The sequence below is a fragment of the Gymnoscopelus microlampas genome, assembly GCF_963454915.1.
Source record: "Gymnoscopelus microlampas genome assembly, chromosome: 8".
NCBI classification, from domain to species: domain Eukaryota; kingdom Metazoa; phylum Chordata; class Actinopteri; order Myctophiformes; family Myctophidae; genus Gymnoscopelus; species Gymnoscopelus microlampas.
The window spans coordinates 53,621,934-53,646,977 of record NC_139945.1 but is presented as its reverse complement, the minus strand read 5'-3'; the positions used below and the strand labels follow the sequence as shown (position 1 = coordinate 53,646,977).

The following is a 25,044-nucleotide window of genomic DNA, read 5'->3' as shown; positions in this document are numbered from 1 at the left end:
CGGATGAAAGGCACAGCTTTAGTGGTTCCCCCTGAGTTGATGCTGTCTTTCTCGGCTCCTCCCACCGGGCGTGTGTTTGTGTCTGGTGACGAGCTAAACTCACGCACCAAGTTGGAGCAGAAAACGTATACTTATTATTCAAGATCTTGTTCCCCATATGTCAGCCCTATAGTTGCACTTCAATTGGGACTCCGCCATATTTTTTTTCCCCGTCTATCAAGCTAATGTTCGATTTGTGCTGAACAGCACCATTTAGAGGCCAGCCAGCTGCATTATTAGACACACGGTTTAAAGGGAAGTGTTGCATTCGTGGGATTCTGGGATGGACAGGTGAGCTCACTGACATCAAATTAAATAATACATACATACACGCACATGTGCGCGCGCGCACCCACACACACACACACGAACACACACACACACACACACACACACACACACACACACACACGTAGCTTGTTTGAGCACACAAAGTATGCTCAAACACACAGATTTAGACACACACACACACACACACACACACACACAGATTTAGACACAAACACACACACACACACACACACACACACACGCACTGAGGCTTTTCATAAAAATCAAATACAGGGTCAAAGAGGGAAGTGAGCGCTAAATCTGTGCTTTAATTAATTGTACAAAATAACTATGCACACTATCTCTGTCTATGCACGATATGGGACACAAGTGACCTCCTACAGTTATGCGTATGCGTGTGCGTGTGCGTGTGCGTGTGCGTGTGCGTGTGTGTGTGCGTGCGTGTGCGTGTGCGTGTGCGTGTGCGTGTGTGTGTGTTTGTGCGCACGTGTGTGTGTGTGTGTGTGCGCGTGCGTGCGATGATGCATCGATGCTCTGGTCCAATGGGATTTCCTGAGTTGTATGAAACGACAGTTCCTCCGGGGAGGAACTTTGACGAGACTCTTCATCTCGCCATGATGATGGGAATGTCTGAATGTGTCAACTAAACACTGCAAAAACGTAGCAAACCTCGTCTTTAGAAAAAGAGGGGGACTAGAATAAAAGGCCAAGCTCTTTGAGGAATCAGTATGATATGAGAAGAGAGGAGAAGAGAAGAGAAGAGAAGAGAAGAGAAGAGAAGAGAAGAGAAGAGAAGAGAAGAGAAGAGAAGAGAAGAGAAGAGAAGAGTGGTAGAAATTTAGAAAAACAAAACAGAGAGACGTGTCTCTCCGCTGAGGATCATGACATGACAATAACAAACTGTATCACAGTATCCTCTGTTGTTGTTTTTTTTTAAATAAAAAAGTTTTTTTTGTTCACATTTGTATTTTTTCTTCCCAATAGACTATATCACACAGTGATAACAAAGAAAGGAGAAATCTACAGCCACATTAGCTTCGTGCAAAAAACCACATACACTGGCACGCCGCATAGGCAAAGAGATCAAAGCAAGACGACGTATACAAAAATATAGAAAAATCTCCAATGCAACTCCTCGCCTTCTCACAGAAAAACTATATTTCTGTCTGTTGAACAAGCACTTTTTTTTTACCTCCACCAAAAACTCAGACAATTTCACCAAAGGGTCACTTCAGGAACATTCTATTTGTGTTTGCTGTTGTCGTTATTCTTTTCTTTTTTTTTAAGACAACTTCTGTTCTTGCATCTTCCATGTCGACAATCCATGGAATCATTATGAGCAGGTGTGTGCCATAATGACATTTGGAATAATATGAGCGTCAACGTGTTGGATGATAGAAAACTAGTACAATAAAAGCATATATCATCTGTCATATCATCTGTGACAAATCTTTTTTTTTCTTCCTGTTAAACTTTGTTATTTTAAAATACAGACTATGTCCTGTCACTTTAAAGACATTCCAGCATTTTCTCATAAGTGGTAGTGACAGGGGGAATAAATAGTTTGGCATACTCAGCAAAGCCATGCCCAAAAAGGATGCTATTTGTCTCTTGCAGGGGGGGGGGGGTGGTATGAGGCAGGTCCCAGAGGGCAGTGACAACCTGCCATCCAGTGGGACATGCCACATCTGGGGGGGGGGGGGGGGGGGGGCAGGGGGCAGGGGGCAGGGTTATACAGAACAGCTGAGAATACAAACCGTGCTCAAGGCTGGAGTCAGCCCGTCGTCGGGTTTCAGCACTTGCAAAACACATGCAAAGATTAATTCACAGTTTTATACTCAGTCCTTTCTGTAATCAGTCCTGCCTATTAGTTGGCGTCCATTAACGGAACAGTTCACTTCACTTCCCGGTCATATGGGCAGAGGGGGGCGAACCCTGCTGTCAGATTCCTGGGTTTCACACATGAACCCCACTGGTCAATCAATGTTTTTTTTTCTCCGACTGGCCAGTCCAGTTCTGTTTCACACTGATAGAAAAGATTGTTTGGACGCCTCAAAACAAAAAAAACATGTTGATTGATATCAAATGGGAGGTGGGAGGCAGAGGAACCTGGGGCGAACCAGTCCAGAGTGGAGGAGAGTAAATCTGAAATGTCACTAGTAAGGCAAAGACAGATGGTTTACACTGCAGTCAGATTACTCAACAGAAGGGGGAAAAAAATAAAAAATAAACATGCGCACAAGTTCAAACTTGTCAGACAAAGTGAAGGAGAAAAGAAAATAAATATTGGAAAAAAGTCCTCCAAATGAGAGCATGAGAAAGAGAGAGAGAGAGAGAGAGAGAGAGAGAGAGAAAGAGAGAGGGAGGGAGGGAGGGAGAGAGAGAGAGGTCAGAATGCGGATGCAGTGGAGTCACTGGTGGCTAGGCTCTCTCGCTCTCTCCCTCTCCTCCTCTTCTCCCTCCTCTTCCTCCTCTACGTCCTCCTCGTCCAGAGAGACCACGCCGGAGGAGGCCACGTCGGACACCCTCCTACCGAGGCCGTAGTCCTGCGCGGCGCCCTCCGCCTCCCCCCGGCACACGGTGCCCTCGTAGTCCTTGCAGGACGTGTCGTCGTCGTCCTCCCCCGGGGACAGGTACGTCTCGGAGTAGGACATGGAGTAACAGGGAGAGTCCTGCCCGCCGCAGGGCCTGCCCACCCCCCTGCCCACTCCGCCGCCGAGAATGTGGAAGCCGCACTCCCCTCCCCCGACCCCCACGCCCTGCCCCGCCCGCTGGAGGCGGGCCAGCAGGAGCTCCTCCCCTCCCTGCAGGGCCGACAGGATCTTGGCGGCCAGCTCGGCGGCGTTGCTGTGGCGGTGGTGGGCGCCCAGGTCGCGCAGCAGCGGGTGGTACTCGTCCAGGCTGCAGAGGCTGGAGCACAGGGTGTCCGGGGAGCCCGCCGTCGGGGAGGGCTCTCCGCTCGCCCCTCCCCCCTCTCCCCCCCCTCCGCCCTCGACGCAGGGCCGTCGCAGGCCCAGATGTTGGCACACCTGGCTATGGATCAGCTCCTTCAGGTAGGGAGGGTAGGACGGCACATCTGGAAAGGAGGAGACACGCGGGTTAGCTCAGCCCATTGTGGTTCTTTATGACTTCATGCCGGGCTGTGAGCCCCCGCTCAGCTTTTTATTTAGGCAAAGAATAATGGTAGAGAAAACAGGCTGCCACGTCAGCAGCTGTTCGATCAGCAAAGTGAGCCATAGTTTCCCCCGTTTGGATTCAGTATGACAAAGACATTTATTTTTATTTTAGGGTTTTAGCTGAATCAACAACTGATTTCAATTTGTGTCTTAGGGTGTCTTATACTTACAGTAGGTTAATACTTTGCAGAGCTACAGTACAAGCAGATCCACAAGCTCAAAACACGTCACAGGGTGTTACGTGTACTGCCATCAGGCATACACTTGTGTCTGTGTTTGCTGTTTTCTTCCCCCTGCCTTTGCTCTCTTGTCTATCATTCATTCCCAGGTCCCATCCTTCAGCATTCAACTCTGCCTCTCACCATCGGTTGGTCATTCACTCATTTGGTCCACCAATCACCTCCAGCCATTCACCCTATATAAATCACCTGTGTGGCAGCCATCTTGACTTTTCCTCCTGCCATGCTGCCGCCAGTCAATTGTTTGTTCTCCCCGTAACCAGTTCAGTTTTGTAACATGCCAACATTTCAGGGAAGGGTAGTTTAGTTCTGGGGTACCCTGTACATTTCCGCACGTAGGTAACCTTCTGTTATTCACACTAGTGTAGAGGTGAGTGCCACCCATTGTAATTTGTTTGTTGTTAGAGTAGGAAGTAATATTTTTGTCTCTTTGAATAGGTAAGATTTTAGTATTTAGATAGTGAGTTTTATTGCTTTCTTTCCTTTGGCACCACCAGACCTTCCCTGTATTGTTACTTGGCTTATTTCATTTTTGTTAACCTTTTAGTTTTCTAATAAACAAGCTTTCAGTTCAATTCAACCTCTGTCCGTCTCAGCTATGTAATTTTGGGTATATGTTATTAGTCCCTCCACCCTAGATCACCAACTGGGACGTAACATTTGGGGGCTCGTCCGGGATCCTCGTGATCCAAATATCTAATACCCAATTGACCATAATTGAGACTCAAATGACAGATGGATGTTGTGAATTGTGAATTTGTTTATAAAGGTGTTATTACATAGTCATGATTGACAAAAAAGCTTTTCTTGATCAGCCAACCTTTGAAGAGTTCAACACGTTTTTGAAAGATGACTTGCTTGCTTTGGCAGCTCATTTTAAGATTCATATTCTAAAGCCAATACTTAAGGAAGAGGTTAGGATTTCAGTTTTGGACAAACTTATTGAATTAGATTTATTGACTGTACCTCAACCTACTCCTGTAGACCAGGTAGAGGCTGTTGCAGAACATGTTCTGCCTGACCAAACTCCACCACCAGGTAGAGACAAGGATGAGGCTGTGGCTCATGTGTGGCCTCCAGTGTCAAGTGGTTCTACTGAAAAGGCATCAGAAGCTCGTATTGCCCGCCTCCAGCTGGAAGCTGAGGAAAGCGCTAAGAAGCTGGAGTATGATCATAGGTTAGGAGTAAGGAGGTTAGAAGTTGATGCTGAGAAGGAAGTTAAGTTGAAGCAGCTTGAAGTTGAGATGCTAAAGGTTACCCAGGTTTCCTCTGCTTCCTCTCAGTCAACAGCCTCCCCCTCCTTTGATGTTGCCAATAACATTGCCTTGGTTCCACCTTTTCATGAGACAGAGGTGGACTCATACTTCAGTATGTTCGAGCGCATCGCCTTGTCGTTAAAATGGCCGAAAGAGCTCTGGCCAATTTTACTTCAGTGTAAACTAAGTGGCAAAGCACAAGAGGTGGTTTCTTCACTTTCATTCAAAGATGCATCGCTGTATGACAAAGTTAAGGCCACTGTTCTACGTGTCTATGAGCTAGTGCCTGAGGCTTACAGACAAAAGTTTCGGAACCACAAAAAGGTCAGTCAGTCATTTGTAAAGTTTGGAAGGGAGAAAGGTGTACTATTTGACAAGTGGTGTCACGCTACAAAAGTGAATGACTTTGAAACTCTCCGTGAACAGATGTTGTTGGAGGAGTTTAAAAGCTCTCTACCAGAGAAGATAGTCACTTACTTAAACGAAAGCAAAGTGTCATCCTTGTCACGAGCAGCCATTTTGGCTGATGAATTTGTGCTAACCCATAAGCAGATGTTTACGTCCTATCAGGCAACCGGGCCCTTCGTACCTCAACCTGTACAACTGGAACATGATCTCCCTCAATCTGAAGGGTCAAAAGGGGTTTTGTCGCCCACAAAGGAGGAGCGGGAATGTTTCTACTGTCATAAGGTTGGGCATATTATAGCAGATTGTAGACTGCTTAAGAGAAAGTCAAGTCAAAAACCAGGCCCGGAACATCCAATGGGTTTCGGTTCTGTTCCTTGAGTCGGAGAAGTGACTCTCCAGTTTAGAATGTAACATCAGTTGTTACTCGTTACATGTGGCATCCCTTGCTACTCGTTATGTAGTGTGCTCACTACTTGTTAAAATGTAACATCACTTGTTACTCGTTGCCATGTAGCATCCCTTGCTACTCTTTATGTAGTGTCTACACTACTTGTTAAAATGTGGCCTTTTATGCTACTTTAGGTAGCTCCCTGGCTACTCGTATGTCTCTTGATCATGCTGTGTGGTTCATTTGGGAGTGGACATTTTGTTAAAGAGACTTGATTTAGTTTTTTCTGTGACCGATCTGTAGTTTGCGCCTTTTAGTCACAAACATAGTATTGTTTGTGTCTTTAGGAAGGGAGGTGTTACGTGTACTGCCATCAGGCATACACTTGTGTCTGTGTTTGCTGTTTTCTTCCCCCTGCCTTTGCTCTCTTGTCTATCATTCATTCCCAGGTCCCATCCTTCAGCATTCAACTCCGCCTCTCACCATCGGTTGGTCATTCACTCATTTGGTCCACCAATCACCTCCAGCCATTCACCCTATATAAATCACCTGTGTGGCAGCCATCTTGACTTTTCCTCCTGCCATGCTGCCGCCAGTCAATTGTTTGTTCTCCCCGTAACCAGTTCAGTTTTGTAACATGCCAACATTTCAGGGAAGGGTAGTTTAGTTCTGGGGTACCCTGTACATTTCCGCACGTAGGTAACCTTCTGTTATTCACACTAGTGTAGAGGTGAGTGCCACCCATTGTAATTTGTTTGTTGTTAGAGTAGGAAGTAATATTTTTGTCTCTTTGAATAGGTAAGATTTTAGTATTTAGATAGTGAGTTTTATTGCTTTCTTTCCTTTGGCACCACCAGACCTTCCCTGTATTGTTACTTGGCTTATTTCATTTTTGTTAACCTTTTAGTTTTCTAATAAACAAGATTTCAGTTCAATTCAACCTCTGTCCGTCTCAGCTATGTAATTTTGGGTATATGTTATTAGTCCCTCCACCCTAGATCACCAACTGGGACGTAACACAGGGCGATGCATCATGAAGATTATGCTTATTTTGAAATGTATACTAGTCAACTAGATGGTTACAAAATCATTGTTTAATCGTCAGTGAAATTAGTTTCTGTGCACGTCGCTAGTATAGAGGAACAAAAGGAGCTGACCAAGAATAGATCCCTGGGCTTTCCTGGTCAACTAAATAAACTGTATGATACTGTACTAAGAGTTTTTTTTTATATAAAAATGTTAACCTCCTGTTGATTTTCCTATTTGAAGATCCTATTGGGGAAGGATCGGTACACACGTAAATCCCGCCCACTACATTTGATTGGGTAAAGCGCGGCCTGCTTCCTGACCTGAAGGCACGCCCACTTGTAGGCCAGTGCGTACGCGATATGACGAACCCCCCCGACAGATTCAAACGCAGAGCAGAATCTGTTCTTGAGAGATTATGGCAAGGTATATACACAACCCAAACCTCTACTAAAGTGGTCTTGCCCTTTAAGTGCCAACCGTTTGCAGAACTGACACCGTGAGTGACCGTAAATCTTAATCTCTTCATCAATTTGACACCATGAACCCTATAGCGTCCCTATTCTGGGCGGGGTCATGCCTATGTTCCCTCAGCCCTATGTTCCCTCAGCCCTATGTTCCCTCAATCCCTAACAAATTTATTTTATCCAAATTAGTCCCTATGTTCCCTCAGCCCTATGTTCCCTCGAGCCTATGTTCCCTCATCCCAAATTAGACCCTATGTTCCCTCAGCCCTATGTTCCCTCATCCCAAATCATACCCTATGTTCCCTCAGCCCTATGTTCCCTCATCCCAAATTAGACCCTATCTTCCCTCATCCCTATGTTCCTTCAGCGTCACGTATGGCCCTTCCATAATGTGCTGTTGGGGTCACCTGTTGGGTTCCCCCGGGCTCCCCAAGGCATCCCCCAAAGGTATAAGACTATATATAGATATATTATTAATAAGTTATAAGTTATAAGACTTCATAAAGTTTTCTTTACACCGATGATGATGGTGACCACAACATTAAATTGTGGCTACGTGGTGCAGCTCCGACGGCCCGCTGCTCCGAAAGCCCACCAGTCCGACAGCCGTCCCTGGGCGCGGAGGTGGACCGGGGACCCCCGGGGGTCCCTGGCTCCGGAGGCTTAACCCGACCAGTCTGTCGGTCGGGTCAGGCCTCTACAGCCAGGGACCCCTGGGGACCCCTGGGGAGGCCTCGACGGACACCCGGCTCTCCAGGCGGTCCCGTGGACCCACTCTTAAGCACCCCTCAGCGGGCGTTAAGTGAAGTTACAGACCGTGGCCCAAGCACCGCGGGGACCTGGTGGTACAAACCAGAATAGTCGCCCCTGGGACTATTCTGAACTTAGCGCGTCGGGCCCGGCTCACCGGCCGGTCCCGCGTACCCACGATTAAGCACCCCTCGGCGGGCGATAAGTCGGGGGGGGTCCCGCGGCCTACAGACCGCAGGTACCTGGTGGTACAAGTAGTGCCGCAAATAGTTATCACGCCCATTAGCAGGGTCTTGTTTCCTCGCTGAAGATTGTCTTCTTTCCTCTATGGTCTGAGCTGATTTCATTTCTCTTGGCTATGGTTTCGCTAGGTAGCTGGTAGGGACAGTGGGAATCTCGTTCGATTAACTCGGGTGCAGCCACTGCTGAGTTGCGGGACAACCGCGGCGCCGGGCACAACCCACATAGATACGTAGCTGCTCGCAGGTTCATGTCAAGTTCCCCCGCCCCCAACCCCATCAAGGTAACTTGCCTTGTGGGTCCACAATCGGGAACTTTGGTTTACTCAACTCCTGCGTGCGCCACCTATGTTGTCTACACCCATATCAGTTACTGTCCCGGCGTGGTCACTTGGCAGTGACTGCACGCCCAACTCAGACGAGTCTGCAGCGCCCTTTAAGACAAGCATATGCTACTGGCAGGATCAACCAGGTAGGCCTCCTGTTCCGCCACAGAGACAGCGCGCCCAGGTGAGGCGCGCACCGTGGGGTTGCCGGTCCGTGGAGACTGCCAAGGCCCCCCGTGAGAGGGGCGGCGGGAGCTCCCGGCGGCCAAGCTCCCCACGGCCAAGCTCCACAGGTACGTTCTAGAGCGAGTGGGCGTCCCGACCGGGAGACTTTTTCACAGGAGGGAGGCAGGGACGAGCGGGACGCCTCCTGGGCCACGGGGAGGGGACAGGGAGGTACGACGCGGAGATCCACAGACGGAGCCTCACGTCGGGCGAGGCTCCGTCGCCCTAGCTATCCTATGGCACCAGTCGGCCCTTGTCCGTAGCTTCCCCCTCTCCACCAGGGGAGAGCCAGGGCGACCTGAGGCTGCAACAGCAACACTTCAGGCTGCAACCTCCAGGATCCATGGCCCTGCGAGGCACGGGGACGCCCCCGAATATGGTGCACCATGTCCGGCCATGGTCTCTAGCTACCCTATGGCACAAGTGGCCACTTTCCCCCCAATGCGAAATTTCACGCATGGGAGAGGCAGCGAGCCCTAAAGCTCCTGAGCCTTCCGGAGCTTTCTTCGGGTTTCCACCGTTTGCCCGGGCATTCACCCAGGGGCCCGGGGGGGGGGGGGGGGGGGGTACCGACACGTGCGCACCCCCGGCCTGGATCCAACGAGCCCTCCGCCGGCCCCGAGCGACCCACGGACCGGGAGGTACGGGCCGTTTTAGTCCGAAAAAGCGCAGATCGACAAGCCGAAAACAGTTGGAATTTTAGGCCGGGGGTCCTCCAGGGGGTCCCCGGGGACCTCTGGAGCCCATGCGGACACTTAGAAAAAAAAACGATTTTTTTCAAAGAACCATGATTTTGGGGGTCTTCGCCGCCCCGTCGCTACCCCAGGAACTGGAAGGTGCCTCTTCCTGGGCATGATCCCTAGCTATCTTATGGCACGAGTCGGCCCTTCTCCCTGGCTTCCCCCTTCCAGCAGGGGAGAGGCCAGGAGCCCTGGGCCTCCCGGCAGACTGCCGGGTTCACACTCGGTTGCTCTACCCGCTCCGGGAGCCACCGTCCCTGGGCGCGGAGGTGGGCCGGGGACTAGTGATGAGCGGGTCGGGTTTTTTCATGACCCGCCCCGCCCCGCCCCGCGACGGAACCCAACCCGCCTCAACCTGCCCCGCGAACCCATATATAAATCTATGGCTCAACCCGCCCCGCGACCCGCGATGTTTTTTTAATTCTGTAAAATCATGGTTAGAAAATAATCCCCAAGTGTATTCAAACTGTTTTATTGTTATTATTCTTATTCTTATTAGGAATAAAGACAAAACAAGAGCATGTGATCATTTTATTTTTTTTTGCGTGTGAGAGCGGCTGACCCGCTGACCCACAGCCCGCATAATTGCCTCTGAAATTCTGACTCGACCCACCCGCGCCGCGGGTTGACCCGCGGGTCCCGCGGGTTACGGGTCGACCCGCTCATCACTACCGGGGACCATGGACTGGGGAGGGCGCCGCCTTGTGGACACGGCCGGTATTGCGCCCCGCGGCCACCACAGGCCTATCCAGGCTTGTGGATCTGCTCTTTTTCCACCCTTTTTGAACCCGGATTTCGGCTTTCGGACCCGCGGGGCGTCGGAGCCGCGCCACGTAACCTTAAATTGTACGTGTTGAAAGCATGTTCTGGGGGTACGTATACATGTACATTATGTCACAAGGAAAACTTGACCATGATGACCATGACTGACCATGATGCTGACCATGATACTGACCATGATGCTGACCATGATGCTTGGGCAACATGATTGGTCAAACTTAATTGCTTTGACCTGGTCAGCTAAGACACATTAAACTATATGTATAGTTTCTCTCATCAATTCAAATTCAGACAGCTGTGAAACTGACTGATGTTAAATTATATTGATAATTTCTCATCAATTCAAATTCAAACAGCTTTGAAACCTATAGGTACCTATAACAACAGCTGCAAAGAATTACTGATCATTGCAGTGAACTATTGAACTTTTATCACAGCTAATAAAGTAAAATATTAATAATAATAATGATACATGTCTATACTAATATCGAGCTTTTGTAGATATCCAAAACAACTACATTACAAAAAACTGAGTTTAAAGGTATAATAAGCTATGGAAAACTTAGCTTATTATAAAAATAAAAAAAAATAGAGGGGGATTTAAATGAGTACAAACAAAGTTCTGATATACAGACATGAACATTACACAGTCAAATGAATACGGGTTGGACATATATGGCTGGAGGTCCTCCCCCAGAAACTTTTTAACACAGTAGATACTGTATTAAAAAGGGAGTTTAATACTTTTATCAGTCATAGGAAAATTATGGGTAAATGATTTTATTTTATCCATTACAACCCTAAACTTATAGAAATCGTTTTGATGACTGAAGCAAATAACCACTCCTGATATTGACATAATTCTGACATGATACTGACCACCATGATACTGACCATGATACTGACATAATACTGACATAATACTGACCATGATACTGACATGATACTGACCATGATACTGACCATGATACTGACATGATACTGACATGATACTGACCATGATACTGACATGATACTGACATAATACTGACCATGATACTGACATGATACTGACCATGATACTGACCATGATACTGACATGATACTGACATGATACTGACCATGATACTGACATGATACTGACATGATACTGACCATGATACTGACATGATACTGACATGATACTGACCATGATACTGACATGATACTGACATGATACTGACAGACAGACAGACAAGACAAAACATTAGAATATTACATGGGCTGATGGAACATAAGGCTGAAGGAACATAGGGCTGAGGGAACATAGGGTTGAGGGAACATAGGGTCTATTTTGGGATGAGGGAACATAGGGCTGAGGGAACATAGGGTCTAATTTGGGATGAGGGAACATAGGGCTGAGGGAACATACGGATGAGGGAACATAGGGCTGAGGGAACATAGGGCTGAGGGAACATAGGGTTGAGGGAACTTGAGTACGCTCCCTTCTGGGCATGTAACGGGTGAACATTTGGTGAGAATAGGCAAAAAATAGCAGCTCTTAAAGGGATTCTAGTAGGGGTGTGCCGATATATCGTCCCGCGATATATCGCGATACGTTTTCGCGACGATATGTATCGTTTTGGAAAAAAAAAATATTGTTTTTGAAATCATAATAATCAGGCATGCAAACGGCCCCGAAGTGAAAAGAGTGACAACATGTTTTTTTTTCGGGTCAGGTGTCATACTATTTGGATTCAAAACGGCTATTGTAGCTGAAAAGCTACAAGTTTGCATGTCTGAATAATACAAAAACAGAATTATTTGTTTGCATTTTCTTTTTTTCTCCTCCATATATTTTCATAATAAAAAAAGTGCGTATCGTATCGTATCGAAATCGTATCGAAGTTGTGAGCCAAATATCGTATCGTATCGTTTCGTGAAATTAGTGTATCGGCACACCCCTAGATTCTAGGCAACATTAAGCCTAAATAAAAAAAATGTATATATATATATATATTGCATTTTCCCCCCTCTATCAGCCACTATATAATGATGCTGGGGCGTTTTCCTGCATTGAAACACAGTCCTCTTTCTGAAATCCGTATTTTCCCTACTGTTTATGTTTGTCCGGGGCATAAATTAACGCACGCATGTGCGCGTCCGTGCGAACTTTTTACTTTTGGTTTTAAAACGCTCTCAAACTTTGTTTTTGAGGCACCGAATTTACTTTTAAGATAGCGTTTTTCCATTTTTTCATTTTCCAAAAAACACCCTTTACGTCTGTGTGTTGATTAAAAAAATATTGAGCCAATGAAAGGTATTAAAAAGCGCTTCTGACAAAACCAGCTAACTCCATTGGATCCTCAAATGTTCTGCTAAACCAGCTAAGTCCACCAAAGGGGGTGGAGCTAGCTGGGTTTGCTGACTCCAGGCTCCACCCCCTTTTGACCTCCAACCTCATTGTGAGCTTGGAGGTCCATTCAGCTGTTCTTATCAATGATAAACAAAACCTCCATACTCCACTTTTTGTTTTGTTTTTGTCATTTCCTGAAAAGTGAACATTTTGGAGTTGGCTGGTTTCTGCCGGACAGCAGAGATATTACATGTATATGAGTAGTTGTAGAAGTAGTATTGATATTAGTATTAAGCTGCGCCTTTCTAATTGAACAAACTAGTGCAGTAAACAAGGGTTATCAGAGTACTTGGCCAATCAATCTATGACAGATTCATGATTTGGGCATACGGACGGACGGACGGACAGACGGACTGACAGACAGACTGATGACTGATGCCCGCACACACGTTTTTTTTGGTTTAAAATGTATTTTTCCAAAATGTATAACTCTTGTGTTTCCTTTTGAGCATGTAAGCATCAAAAGAAGGATGCGAGAGGTACCGTGAAACACAAAAACACAACAGACATCTTTAATTCTCTGAAAGCAGAGATGAAAAGCTAGTGTGTACTGTGTTGGTGTACCACAGAATATATTGTATTAGGAGTCAGACAGATGAAACGTCAAACAGTGTTTCAGGATGCCATCGGAACAGGAGGAGAATGTAAACAAAGAAAAGTACTAAAGTCTGAACAAAAGACAACAGCAGCGGAATCAGGTTCACGTACAGAACAAGAGTGGGCGCTGTTTTTTCTCTCAATGCACCAGGGAAGATAAAGACAAAGGCTTCATTTATGCAGGTTTTCACATATATGGATGGATAAATAAATATTTGTAACAGATTTACAACTGTTCTTAAAAAAGAAAGTGTAATAGTTATCGTCCATTCAAGGGTTCTAATGAAAATGTCGGCCAAAGTTAAGCTTGTTTAAAACCCATTTAGACCTGAGGCTGCTTCTAAAAACGCCTTCTAAAACCTACTTTTTCTGAAAAACGTCAAATTTTACGTTTAAGTTTTGAACCTGAATTTTTCATCCTGAAAAGGTTTTCAGGATTCAAATACAAAAGTAACAGATCTACAAGTTCAAAACGTGCCAGGTCTAAATGGGTTACTATGGGACGGATGATCTTACTATAGATCCCATACGGTCAGGGGATCTTAGAATAATCTCACATTCTATTCCAATTCACTTTTTAAACAATTATTTTACTGATTTTCCTTTCAGACCCCAAATTAGATATTGCTCAATTTTTCAAATATTCACTTCCAATTTGAAGCTCAGATTATACTAAAATCCCCCGGGCCTGTGAAGGTATCTTAGTATAATCTGAGATTCAATTCGAATTCACTTCTCAAGTCTATCTTACTGATTTTCGTTTCAGAACCTAAATAAAACATTGCTTGTTTCTGTCTGCTTCTGTGATGTATGTCCTGTAATGTACTTTGTGTAATGTATTGTGTATGTATATCCTGCCTGTATCTTGAACGGTGACGTCATGGACACAAAGCAAATTTCGGTGAAAGCTGACAATAAAGTTGTATCGTATCGTATCGTATTGCTTCATTTTTTCAATTTTCTATCCCACCAAAAAATCAGGAAAATGCTCCATTTTTCTGATATTCTGCTTAGTATTTTGGCTTCTTTTGATTTGGGACTGACACTGAGAAAAGCTCAAAATATTTTTTTTTTTCAAATCTTTCATCCCAGAATAAAAATCAAAGAATGTCTTTGCCATTTTTCCAATTTTCTAGCCTACCCAAAAAAATCAGGAAAATGTTTCGTTTAGGTAAAATTTATTTTACCGAAACGAAAGTTAAATCCGAAAAAATCACTAAGTGTGGAGGCCAAAATCGTCCCCCCAAAAACCTGTTAGGAGTACGTTTCAGGCAATTTAGAGTTGATTGGTAAATTTATTTTACCGAAACGAAAGTTAAATCCGAAAAAATCACTAAGTGTGGAGGCCAAAATCGTCCCCCAAAAAACCTGTTAGGAGTACGTTTCAGGCAATTTAGAGTTGATTGGTAATTTTCGTTTCGGTAAAATCTATTTTACCGAAACGAAAGTTAAATGCGAAAAAATCATTAAGTGTGGAGGCCAAAATCGTCCCCCCAAAAACCTGTTAGGAGTACGTTTCAGGCAATTTAGAGTTGATTGGTGATTTTCGTTTCGTGCGAAAAAATCACTAAGTGTGGAGGCCAAAATCGTCCCCCCAAAAACCTGTTAGGAGTACGTTTCAGGCAATTTAGAGTTGATTGGTAATTTTTGTTTCGGTAAAATTTATTTTACCAAAACGAAAGTTAAATCCGAAAAAAAACTAAGTGTGGAGGCAAAAATAGGGATTTTTTCGGATTTAACTTTCGTTTCGGTAGTGACAAACTTTCGTTTCGGTAGTGACACAATGGTGAAAAAATAAATGTATTTGTCTTGTTTGTTGTTCAAGTCAAAGCACCAAGAAGGCTGTATTTCTTGGCCAACAGTTAGCTCAATGGGTTGAGACGTAGTATTCATGATCCAGAGGCCATGAGTTCAAATCCCACTGGTGTCTTTACTGTGATTCTTCCCTTTGCAGACTAACTTCTAGAAAAAACAAGTTAAAACCACCAGGAAACCTGTAACTCTCAGCCAACAGCTTAGCTCAACTGGTAGAGCGTCTGTCCAATAACATGACTTGACTTGAGTGGGTTCGATTCCCACTCGAGTCAAGTGTCCCCGGTAACTTGGGGCAACGGATAAATTGACTGATATCCTTAGTGATGCTTCCCTTTGCAGACTAACTTCTACAAAGACAAGTTAAAACCACCAGGAAACCTTGTAACTCTCAGCCAACATCTTAGCTCAACTGGTAGAGCGTCTGTCCAATAACATGACTTGAGTGGGTTCGATTCCCACTCGAGTCAAGTGTCCCCGGTAACTTGGGGCAACGGATAAATTGACTGATATCCGTAGTGATGCTTCCCTTTGCAGACTAACTTCTAGAAAAACAAGTTAAAACCACCAGGAAACCTGTAACTCTCAGCCAACAGCATAGCTCAACTGGTAGAGCGTCTGTCCAATAACATGACTTGACTTGACTTGAGTGGGTTCGATTCCCACTCGAGTCAAGTGTCCCGGTAACTTGGGGCAACGGATAAATTGACTGATATCCTTAGTGATGCTTCCCTTTGCAGACTAACTTCTAGAAAAACAAGTTAAAACCACCAGGAAACCTGTAACTCTCAGCCAACAGCATAGCTCAACTGGTAGAGCGTCTGTCCAATAACATGACTTGACTTGACTTGAGTGGGTTCGATTCCCACTCGAGTCAAGTGTCCCCGGTAACTTGGGGCAATGGATAAATTGACTGATATCCTTAGTGATGCTTCCCATTGCAGACAAACTTCTAGAAAAACAAGTTAAAACCACCAGGAAACCTGTAACTCTCAGCCAACAGCGTAGCTCAACTGGTAGAGCGTCTGTCCAATAACATGACTTGACTTGACTTGAGTGGGTTCGATTTTCACTCGAGTCAAGTGTCCCCGGTAACTTGGGGCAACGGATAAATTGACTGATATCCTTAGTGATGCTTCCCTTTGCAGACTAACTTCTAGAAAAACAAGTTAAAACCACCAGGAAACCTGTAACTCTCAGCCAACAGCATAGCTCAACTGGTAGAGCGTCTGTCCAATAACATGACTTGACTTGACTTGACTCGAGTGGGTTCGATTCCCACTCGAGTCAAGTGTCCCCGGTAACTTGGGGCAACGCATAAATTGACTGATATCCGTAGAATAACTTGTAGGAGTGTCCTGGTTCAAATCCAGTCACCACCTTAGTAACTGAAACCGAATCTGGCCAATTCGGTCTCAGTTACTGAGATAGATAGAGGGTGTGTAGAGTAGGCGGAGTAGAGTAGTGGGCAGAGTAGAGTAGGGGTAGAGTAAAGAGGGAATATAGTCGGGGAGTAGTGGGAGGACAAGGGGGAGGAGTAGGAATAGGGCACAGAGTAGGGGGAGATGTAGGAGTAGGGCCCAGAGTAGGGGGAGGAGTAGGGCCCAGAGTAGGGGGAGGAGTAGGGCCCAGAGTAGGGCGAGGAGTAGGGCCCGGAGTAGGGCGAGGAGTAGGGCCCAGAGTAGGGCGAGGAGTAGGGCCTGGAGTAGGACGCCGGAGTAGGGCCCAGAAGAGTAGGAGTAGAGGCCAGAGTAGGGCCTAGAGTAGGGGGAGGAGTAGAGGGCCAGGAGAGGGTTATGGTTTCTGTATGGAGGTGAAATTTTATTAAACATTTGTAATATCGCGTGTGTGGAGCCCTACTCTGGCCTCTACTCCTCTGGGCCCTACTCCGGCCCCCTACTCCTCGTCCTACTCCTCGCCCTACTCTGGGCCCTACTCCTCGCCCTACTCCTCGTCCTACTCCTCGTCCTACTCCGGGCCCTACTCCTCGCCCTACTCTGGGCCCTACTCCTCCCCCTACTCTGGGCCCTACTCCTCCCCCTACTCTGGGCCCTACTCCTACATCTCCCCCTACTCTGGGCCCTACTCCTACATCTCCCACTACATCTCCCCCTACTCTGGGCCCTACTCCTACATCTCCCACTACATCTCCCCCTACTCTGTGCCCTATTCCTACTCCTCCCCCTAGTCCTCCCACTACTCCCCGACTATATTCCCACTTTACTCTACCCCTACTCTACTCTGCCCACTACTCTACTCCGCCTACTCTACACACCCTCTATCTATCTCAGTAACTGAGACCGAATTGGCCAGATTCGGTTTCAGTTACTAAGTTGGTGACTGGATTTGAACCAGGACACTCCTACAAGTTATTCTACGGATATCAGTCAATTTATGCGCCGCCCCAATTTACCGGGGACTTGACGTTAGTGGGAATCGAACCCAGGACCGCTCGGTCCTGTGTTGAACTGGATTTGAACCAGCACACTCCTACAAGTTATTCTACGGATATCAGTCAATTTATCCGTTACCCCAAGTTACCGGGGACACTTGACTCGAGTGGGAATCGAACCCACTCAAGTCAAGTCAAGTCATGTTATTGGACAGACGCTCTACCAGTTGAGCTATGCTGTTGGCTGAGAGTTACAGGTTTCCTGGTGGTTTTAACTTGTTTTTCTAGAAGTTAGTCTGCAAAGGGAAGCATCACTAAGGATATCAGTCAATTTATCCGTTGCCCCAAGTTACCGGGGACACTTGACTCGAGTGGGAATCGAACCCACTCAAGTCAGGTCAAGTCATGTTATTGGACAGACGCTCTTCCAGTTGAGCTAAGCTGTTGGCTGAGAGTTACAGGTTTCCTGGTGGTTTTAACTTGTTTTTCTAGAAGTTAGTCTGCAAAGGGAAGCATCACTAAGGATATCAGTCAATTTATCCGTTGCCCCAAGTTACCGGGGACACTTGACTCGAGTGGGAATCGAACCCACTCAAGTCATGTTATTGGACAGACGCTCTACCGGTTGAGCTAAGCTGTTGGCTGAGAGTTACAGGTGTCCTGGTGGTTTTAACTTGTTTGTCTAGAAGTTAGTCTGCAAAAGGGAGCATCACAGTAAAGACACCAGTGGGATTTGAACTCATGGCCACTGGATCATGAATACTGCGTCTCAACCCATTGAGCTAACTGTTGGCCAAGAAATACAGCCTTCCTGGTGCTTTGACTTGAACAGCAAACAAGACAAATACATTTATTTTTTCACCATTGTGTCACTACCGAAACGAAAGTTTGTCACTACCGAAACGAAAGTTAAATTCTAAAAAATCACTAAGTGTGATTAACTTTCGTTTCAGTAAAATAAATTTTACCGAAACGAAAATTACCAATCAACTCTAAATTGCCTGAAACGTACTCCTAACAGGTTTTTGGGGGGACGATTTTGGCCTCCACACTTAGTGATTTTTTCTGATTTAACTTTCGTTTCGGTAGAATACATTTTACCAAAACGAAAATTACCAATCAACTCTAAATTGCCTGAAACGTACTCCTAACAGGTTTTTGGGGGGACGATTTTGGCCTCCACACTTAGTGATTTTTTCGGATTTAACTTTCGTTTCGGTAAAATAAATTTTACCTAAACGAAACATTTTCCTGATTTTTTTGGGTAGGCTAGAAAATTGGAAAAATGGCAAAGACATTCTTTGATTTGTATTCTGGGATGAAAGATTTGAAAAAAACAACAACTATTTTGAGCTTTTCTCAGTGTCAGTCCCAAATCAAAAGAAGCCAAAATACTAAGCAGAATATCAGAAAAATGGAGCATTTTCCTGATTTTTTGGTGGGATAGAAAATTGAAAAAATGAAGCAATACGATACGATACGATACGATACAACTTTATTGTCAGCTTTCACCGAAATTTGCTTTGTGTCCATGACGTCACCGTTCAAGATACAGGCAGGACATACACAATACATTACACAAAGTACATTACAGGACATACATCACAGAAGCAGACAGAAACAAGCAATGTTTTATTTAGGTTCTGAAACGAAAATCAGTAAGATAGACTTGAGAAGTGAATTCGAATTGAATCTCAGATTATACTAAGATACCTTCACAGGCCCGGGGGATCTTAGTATAATCTGAGCTTCAAATTGGAAGTGAATATTTGAAAAATTGAGCAATATATAATTTGGGGTCTGAAAGGAAAATCAGTAAAATAATTGTTTAAAAAGTGAATTGGAATAGAATGTGAGATTATACTAAGATCCCCTGACCCCATACCCCGTGGAAAACAATGCTATTAAACAGCTTCAATTCGTGAAAAGTGAACAATCAGGTCCCTCACTATGCATATGCCAGTGGTCAATGCTCATGTGCTATTTGAGATTGATTGTTCAACCCCACTGAGGAGAAAAATGGAAGACGTCTATTCGTTTTATAGAATCAAGGTTTACTCGATTACATGAATAACCAGAATCAGCTTTACGAGTTTATATTATGAATAATCAGAATCAGTTTAACATGTTTGTATCAATCAAATTCAATTTTACTCATTTATATCCATGTGAAACAGGCTTGGCTAAGCATACATATTTATGTAACCTATAGAGACAGACGCACATAATAGTCAGCTAGTGTGATATGTTCTGTGGCCTTTGAAAGATGGCAAGTATAGCCACAGTTTTACTATGCAAAGTGACTGAGTTGAACCTACAGTAGATCATGGTGCAATGCAGCTTATTGGCGGTTCAGTGTAATCAAGATGGAAAGCAACACACACGCACACACACACACACACACACACACACACACACACACACACACACACACACACACACACACACACACACACACATACACACAGAGGGAGAGAGAGAGCGAGAGACGGCAGGTATATTTATAGCGCTCTCTCTCTCACACACACACACACACACACACACACACACACACACACACACACACACACACACACACACACACACACACACACACACACACACACACACACACACTCATATGGCTGCCACCTCAGTCTGCAGCAGAGGAAATTATATTAAACTTGCAGGAGGGATATCAAATTGCACTGGTGAACAAAAAAAATGTCGGCAGAGGATGAAAACTAGGGCACTGGGACAATAAAGACACAGACAGAGAGAGAGAGAGAGAGAGAGAGAGAGAGAGAGAGAGAGAGAGAGACTGGAGAGGGTCATGTGATGGGTATTCAAGAGCAAGGAAAAAATACTGGTGTGTGCGTGTGTGCGTGTGTGCGTGTGTGTGTGTGTGTATGTGTGTGTGTGTGTGTGTGTGTGTGTGTGTGTGGCATATGTTCAGCACAGTGTCTTGCTGTCTGCCTGTATATATACATAGATGTGTGTGCACAGTCCTGCATCCGTATGGGCACATATGCATGGTGTTCGCGTGTGGACATGTGCGTGCATGTTTGTACACATTACACTTGTGCATGTGTTTCTGTGTTACATGTGTGTGTGTGTGTGTGTGTGTGCTCGTGCGAGCGCACGCGCGCGCGTGTGTGTGTGTGTGTACCTGTGCTCTGTGTGGCTGGCTCGTTGGCAGGCAGGAAGTCTTCATCGTATGAGTCATCGTTGGAGTCATCACCGTCAACTGAGGACCAGGCCCTCAGCTTGGCCTCCGCGATGGCAAACTGCTCTGCTACCCCTGCTCACACACACACACGCACACACACACACACAAACACGCGCGCACACACACACACACACACACACACACACACACACACACACATAGATATTACATATCATTTGTGCACATCATGTACAAAACAAATGGTCGATACATCATCGTGATTCAAATAACACAAAGTGACACACAGTGACACACAGTGACACACAGACACACATACACACAAACGCGCGCGCACGCGCACGCGCACGCGCACGCGCACGCGCACGCACACGCACACGCACACGCACACGCACACACACACACACACACACACACACACACACACACACACACACCCACGCAGAAACAGACACAAGGTTGTCATAGCAACTACATGGCGCCCAGCCATTGTGTCTCTTTGGCTGTGCCTCAAATCACTCACTACTCACTATAGTCCTCTACATAGCGTTTTTAGTGCTGTCCGCATGAATAGTGGGAATCATTAAAGCCTATATAGTGGACTCATCACACCCAACCCCACACAGGTTTTAGGAGGCAGAGAACCACGCCTGTCAACATTTACTCCTCCACGCACGTCAGTCACAGGTTCATCTCAAACCCAGTCCAAACAACGCAGAGGCCGCAGTGTTTGTCACATCCCTCCATCACCCCTTAAACATTTTCATGTCAAGGACCCAAAACATGTATATGTATTTGACTACGGACCCCTATCTGAAAATATTTTTTTAACAAAGATCCCCCCTGTGTGATTCTTTTCAAAATTATTCTAAAGTTTTCATAGATTTTCAATGTTTTACTTTTTTTTTTCTTGAAAATAGCCATTGTATAAAAAGGGTTCAAGTGGTTAAACTGATTTTGATGCTATTAACCCAAACGCATCTGCGTCACTTTAGATTTCTTTGTCTATTCAAAAATAGCAGATCTACAAGCTCATAGCGCGGCACCGAGTGCCGCGCTATGAGCTTGTAGATCTGCTATTTTTGAAACATTTTTTGAAACATTTTTTTTTTTTTTTTAAAAACTCTTAGGATTTAGAAAACATTTTTAAGAATCGCCTCAGTCCTTAATGGGTTAACTGACTTTACTGGGGACCCGCTGGGACCCCCTCAAGGACCCCTGCGGGTCCCCACATCCCACTTTAAGAACCACTACCACCATCAGAGATGATGTGACGACCTCCACTCCAAAGACACCAGGGTCAGCGACCCTTGATGGTAGATCTTAACAGTGGTTTTAGGCCTAGTGAACATATGGTATCATGCAAAGTAGTGTACAGCCGATGGTCACTATACAAAGTACTATCATGCATGCAAAAAGGGTTTTCTTTTTTCTTTCTGTATTTTCCTTGTGAGCTCACTGTCATAGTCCTGTACATAGAACTCACTAGACAAGTGGTTTTCAAACTTTCTGTGCCCAAAGCACACCAAAGGACAAGAAAAGATCTTAAAGACGGGGTGCTGTGATTTTCAGGGATTCCCCCCCCCCCCCCCCCCCTAGAACATAATCATCAGGTATTATGGTTATACTAGGAGGAAGATTTTTTTCAAAAAAGTGTACTGAAATTGTTAAAATTATGTTTTTATGTGGACACGCCTCCAGTTCATTAAGGATACCTGGTTCTCACCTTAGCACCTCCTCCACCACCTTAGCACCACCCACCTGTCCTAGTCCCTCCTCCTCATGACCACACCTGTTGTGTTATGATAATGGGGGGGAGGGTACAATTTTACTATGTCACTAAAGGGCTGTTTTTCTATTGGCACGTTTGACCCTCAAGGTTTCAGCCTCCAGGTAGAAACGCAAAATAGTCAGAGAAGACATTAAACACCATTCAAACACCACCAGGGGGCTTAATGAAGCTCTATCAACCTCATAGACACATGAAAAACAGAAAAAGTGCAAAACCATGGCACCACCTCTTTAATGCACACCAGTGTTCATCCCTGAAAATTGCCTCTATTAACATATTATCACACTCATCACTGTTGTTATTCATGTTTATTTTTATTTACAAATGCCAAATACAAAGTTTAAGCCCTATTTCATACTTTACTTTTTTCTTTTTTTTTCAAAAACATGAAGCAACGTGAGATTGTAGATCTACAATTATTATTATCTAACATATATTTTTTGTATTCGTGAAAAAAATAAATGAAACGGGAGAAAAAAGCAATTGGGGATATTTTTGTATAGTTATATAAATTGCAATAACAAGGTGTGGTTGTCACAAAATCACACGTCACGCTTGCACTTGTCTCACGGCACACCGCTTGGGAACCTTTTCAGGCAGCGACGCCCTGAAATAATTTGAACTGGGGACCGCCCGCCCTGACAAGCACTTGGAATTGAAGGCTTTACATTTAGTTTGACTCGGTTCCACAGGTAAATATTGTGAAAATAGCCAAACTGCAAAGCTTGTGAGCAAGGCGTGAGCTTGTAGATCAGCTATTTTCACAACGTTTGCGTCTTTCTTACGTAACATTTGACAATTTGCAACGCATCTGTGTCACTTTAGATTTCTTTGGCTATTCAAAAATAGCAGATATACAAGCTCATAGCGCGGCACCGAGTGCCGCGCTATGAGCTTGTAGATCTGCTATTTTTGAAAAATCTTGACTTTTTTTTTTTTTTTTTTCAAAAAGGATTTAAAAAACTTTTTTTTTTCTAACGTTATATTTGACAATTTGGCCAAATTAGTATTAAAAAGGTCTTACACAATACCTTACACACTTATACTGTACTGGTATGTTAGTTTGTTTAGTAAACAAACTATTTACCCAAAAATTCTGTGTGAAAAATATATACCTGGATACTGGATATAAACCCCTCTTTCTCTTTTTTCTTCTTAAAAGTACTTAGTATTGATAAAATTGATTATTTGCAATGCAAAACGATTCGATACCATTATTTGCATTGCAAAACGATTTGATACGATACAAAGTCAAACGACACGATATTTTGCTGTTTGCATAACGATATAGTAGATAGTTGAAAATTCAAAACGATTTTTCGATGCAGTTACTATATCGTCACATCCCTATTGTTTACTGTTGAGTGAGAAAAAAATGTTGCACATTAAGCTAATCATCCGGGGACCCCCCAAAATAAATTTCCGACCCCCAGTTTGGGAACCACTGCCCTAGATATTGAGTATAGGGAGAAGTGAATGAGTGAAGCAGCCTTTGTGTCCCAGATTATTTTTGATTGACAGGTCGCTCCCTGGAACAGCATGTACGGCAGTGGATGAGAATAAATAAAAGGGACGGTTTCCCAATCCGTTCCAAATCATGGACTAATCATTCAGTGGGTATATACGCTTAAGATGAATGACATGAAATATTTCCAAACCTTTTCACATCAAAAACACATCAGACACACTTTTGCATTTGATCACATTGTGTCCCCCGGACTAAATGAGCAGCACGCCTATTCATACGGTACATGGGTTTCATGCATGACGTATTCTGAGGCAAACAGCTATGTCACATAGGATATAGGATAGTGGACCTCAAGGGTTGTACTGTGAAGGACACCCAAAGTGACACATATGTATTTGGCTGTGGACAACCATTTGAAAAGTGTTCGAGCCACGGACACCCATAAGAGAACATTTGTGTTATTAATTATTTTCGGCTTGGCGAGAGAAACCTCTGCCTCAAATTTTTCACATGGGCCTGTTATAGCGCCACCTGGAGGACGATTTGTGCGAAACCCTTTTTTTTAATATTACTCCTACAGATTTTATCCAAACATCATGCAAATCGGTACACAGTATCTCTATAGTCATGTGATCAACACGGATCTGTCCGATTTCCCATATTCCATCCTCATTGGCTAAGGTTGGCTTCCAAAATTTGCAGGATTGGTCCGTTTTGAACAAAATGCCTCAAATCATGAACGCAGCTTGCGATTTCCGTGAAATTTCATAAACACATTCCCACTAGGCCGAGGAAGAAATGCCACCCTTTTCACATTGGCCTGTTATAGCGCCACCAGCAGGTCTAATTTAGCAAAACACATATTTGGAACAAAATGCCTCAAATCATGAATGCAGTGTACCACTGCCGTGAAAGACCTAAGAATAAATGGCACCCTTTTCACATTGGCCTATTATAGCGCCACCAGGAGGCAATAACGTACCTGACCTGGTGGAGACCTGTGTTCCGAAGAGCACTTTTTTCAAAATAATTCCACATTTTTAAACAAGTCTTAATTCTTAAGATAATACAATGTATAACTTGTAGATCTGTT

The 25,044-nt window shown here is 44.7% G+C and overlaps 1 protein-coding gene across 1 annotated transcript in view; it reads right to left on the bottom strand.

Moving 5' to 3' along the window:
• Positions 1 to 2,741: 2,741 nt before the first annotated feature.
• fam131ab (family with sequence similarity 131 member Ab) overlaps positions 2,742 to 25,044 on the bottom strand; it is a gene marked incomplete at both ends in the record, with an annotated part of 45,226 nt that continues 22,923 nt past the window's right edge. Inside the window, 2 exons of the mRNA XM_084065009.1 lie at positions 2,742 to 3,406; positions 20,674 to 20,805. Of these exons, the coding sequence (XP_083921135.1) occupies positions 2,742 to 3,406; positions 20,674 to 20,805 (797 nt within the window). The remainder of the gene's footprint in view (positions 3,407 to 20,673; positions 20,806 to 25,044) is intronic.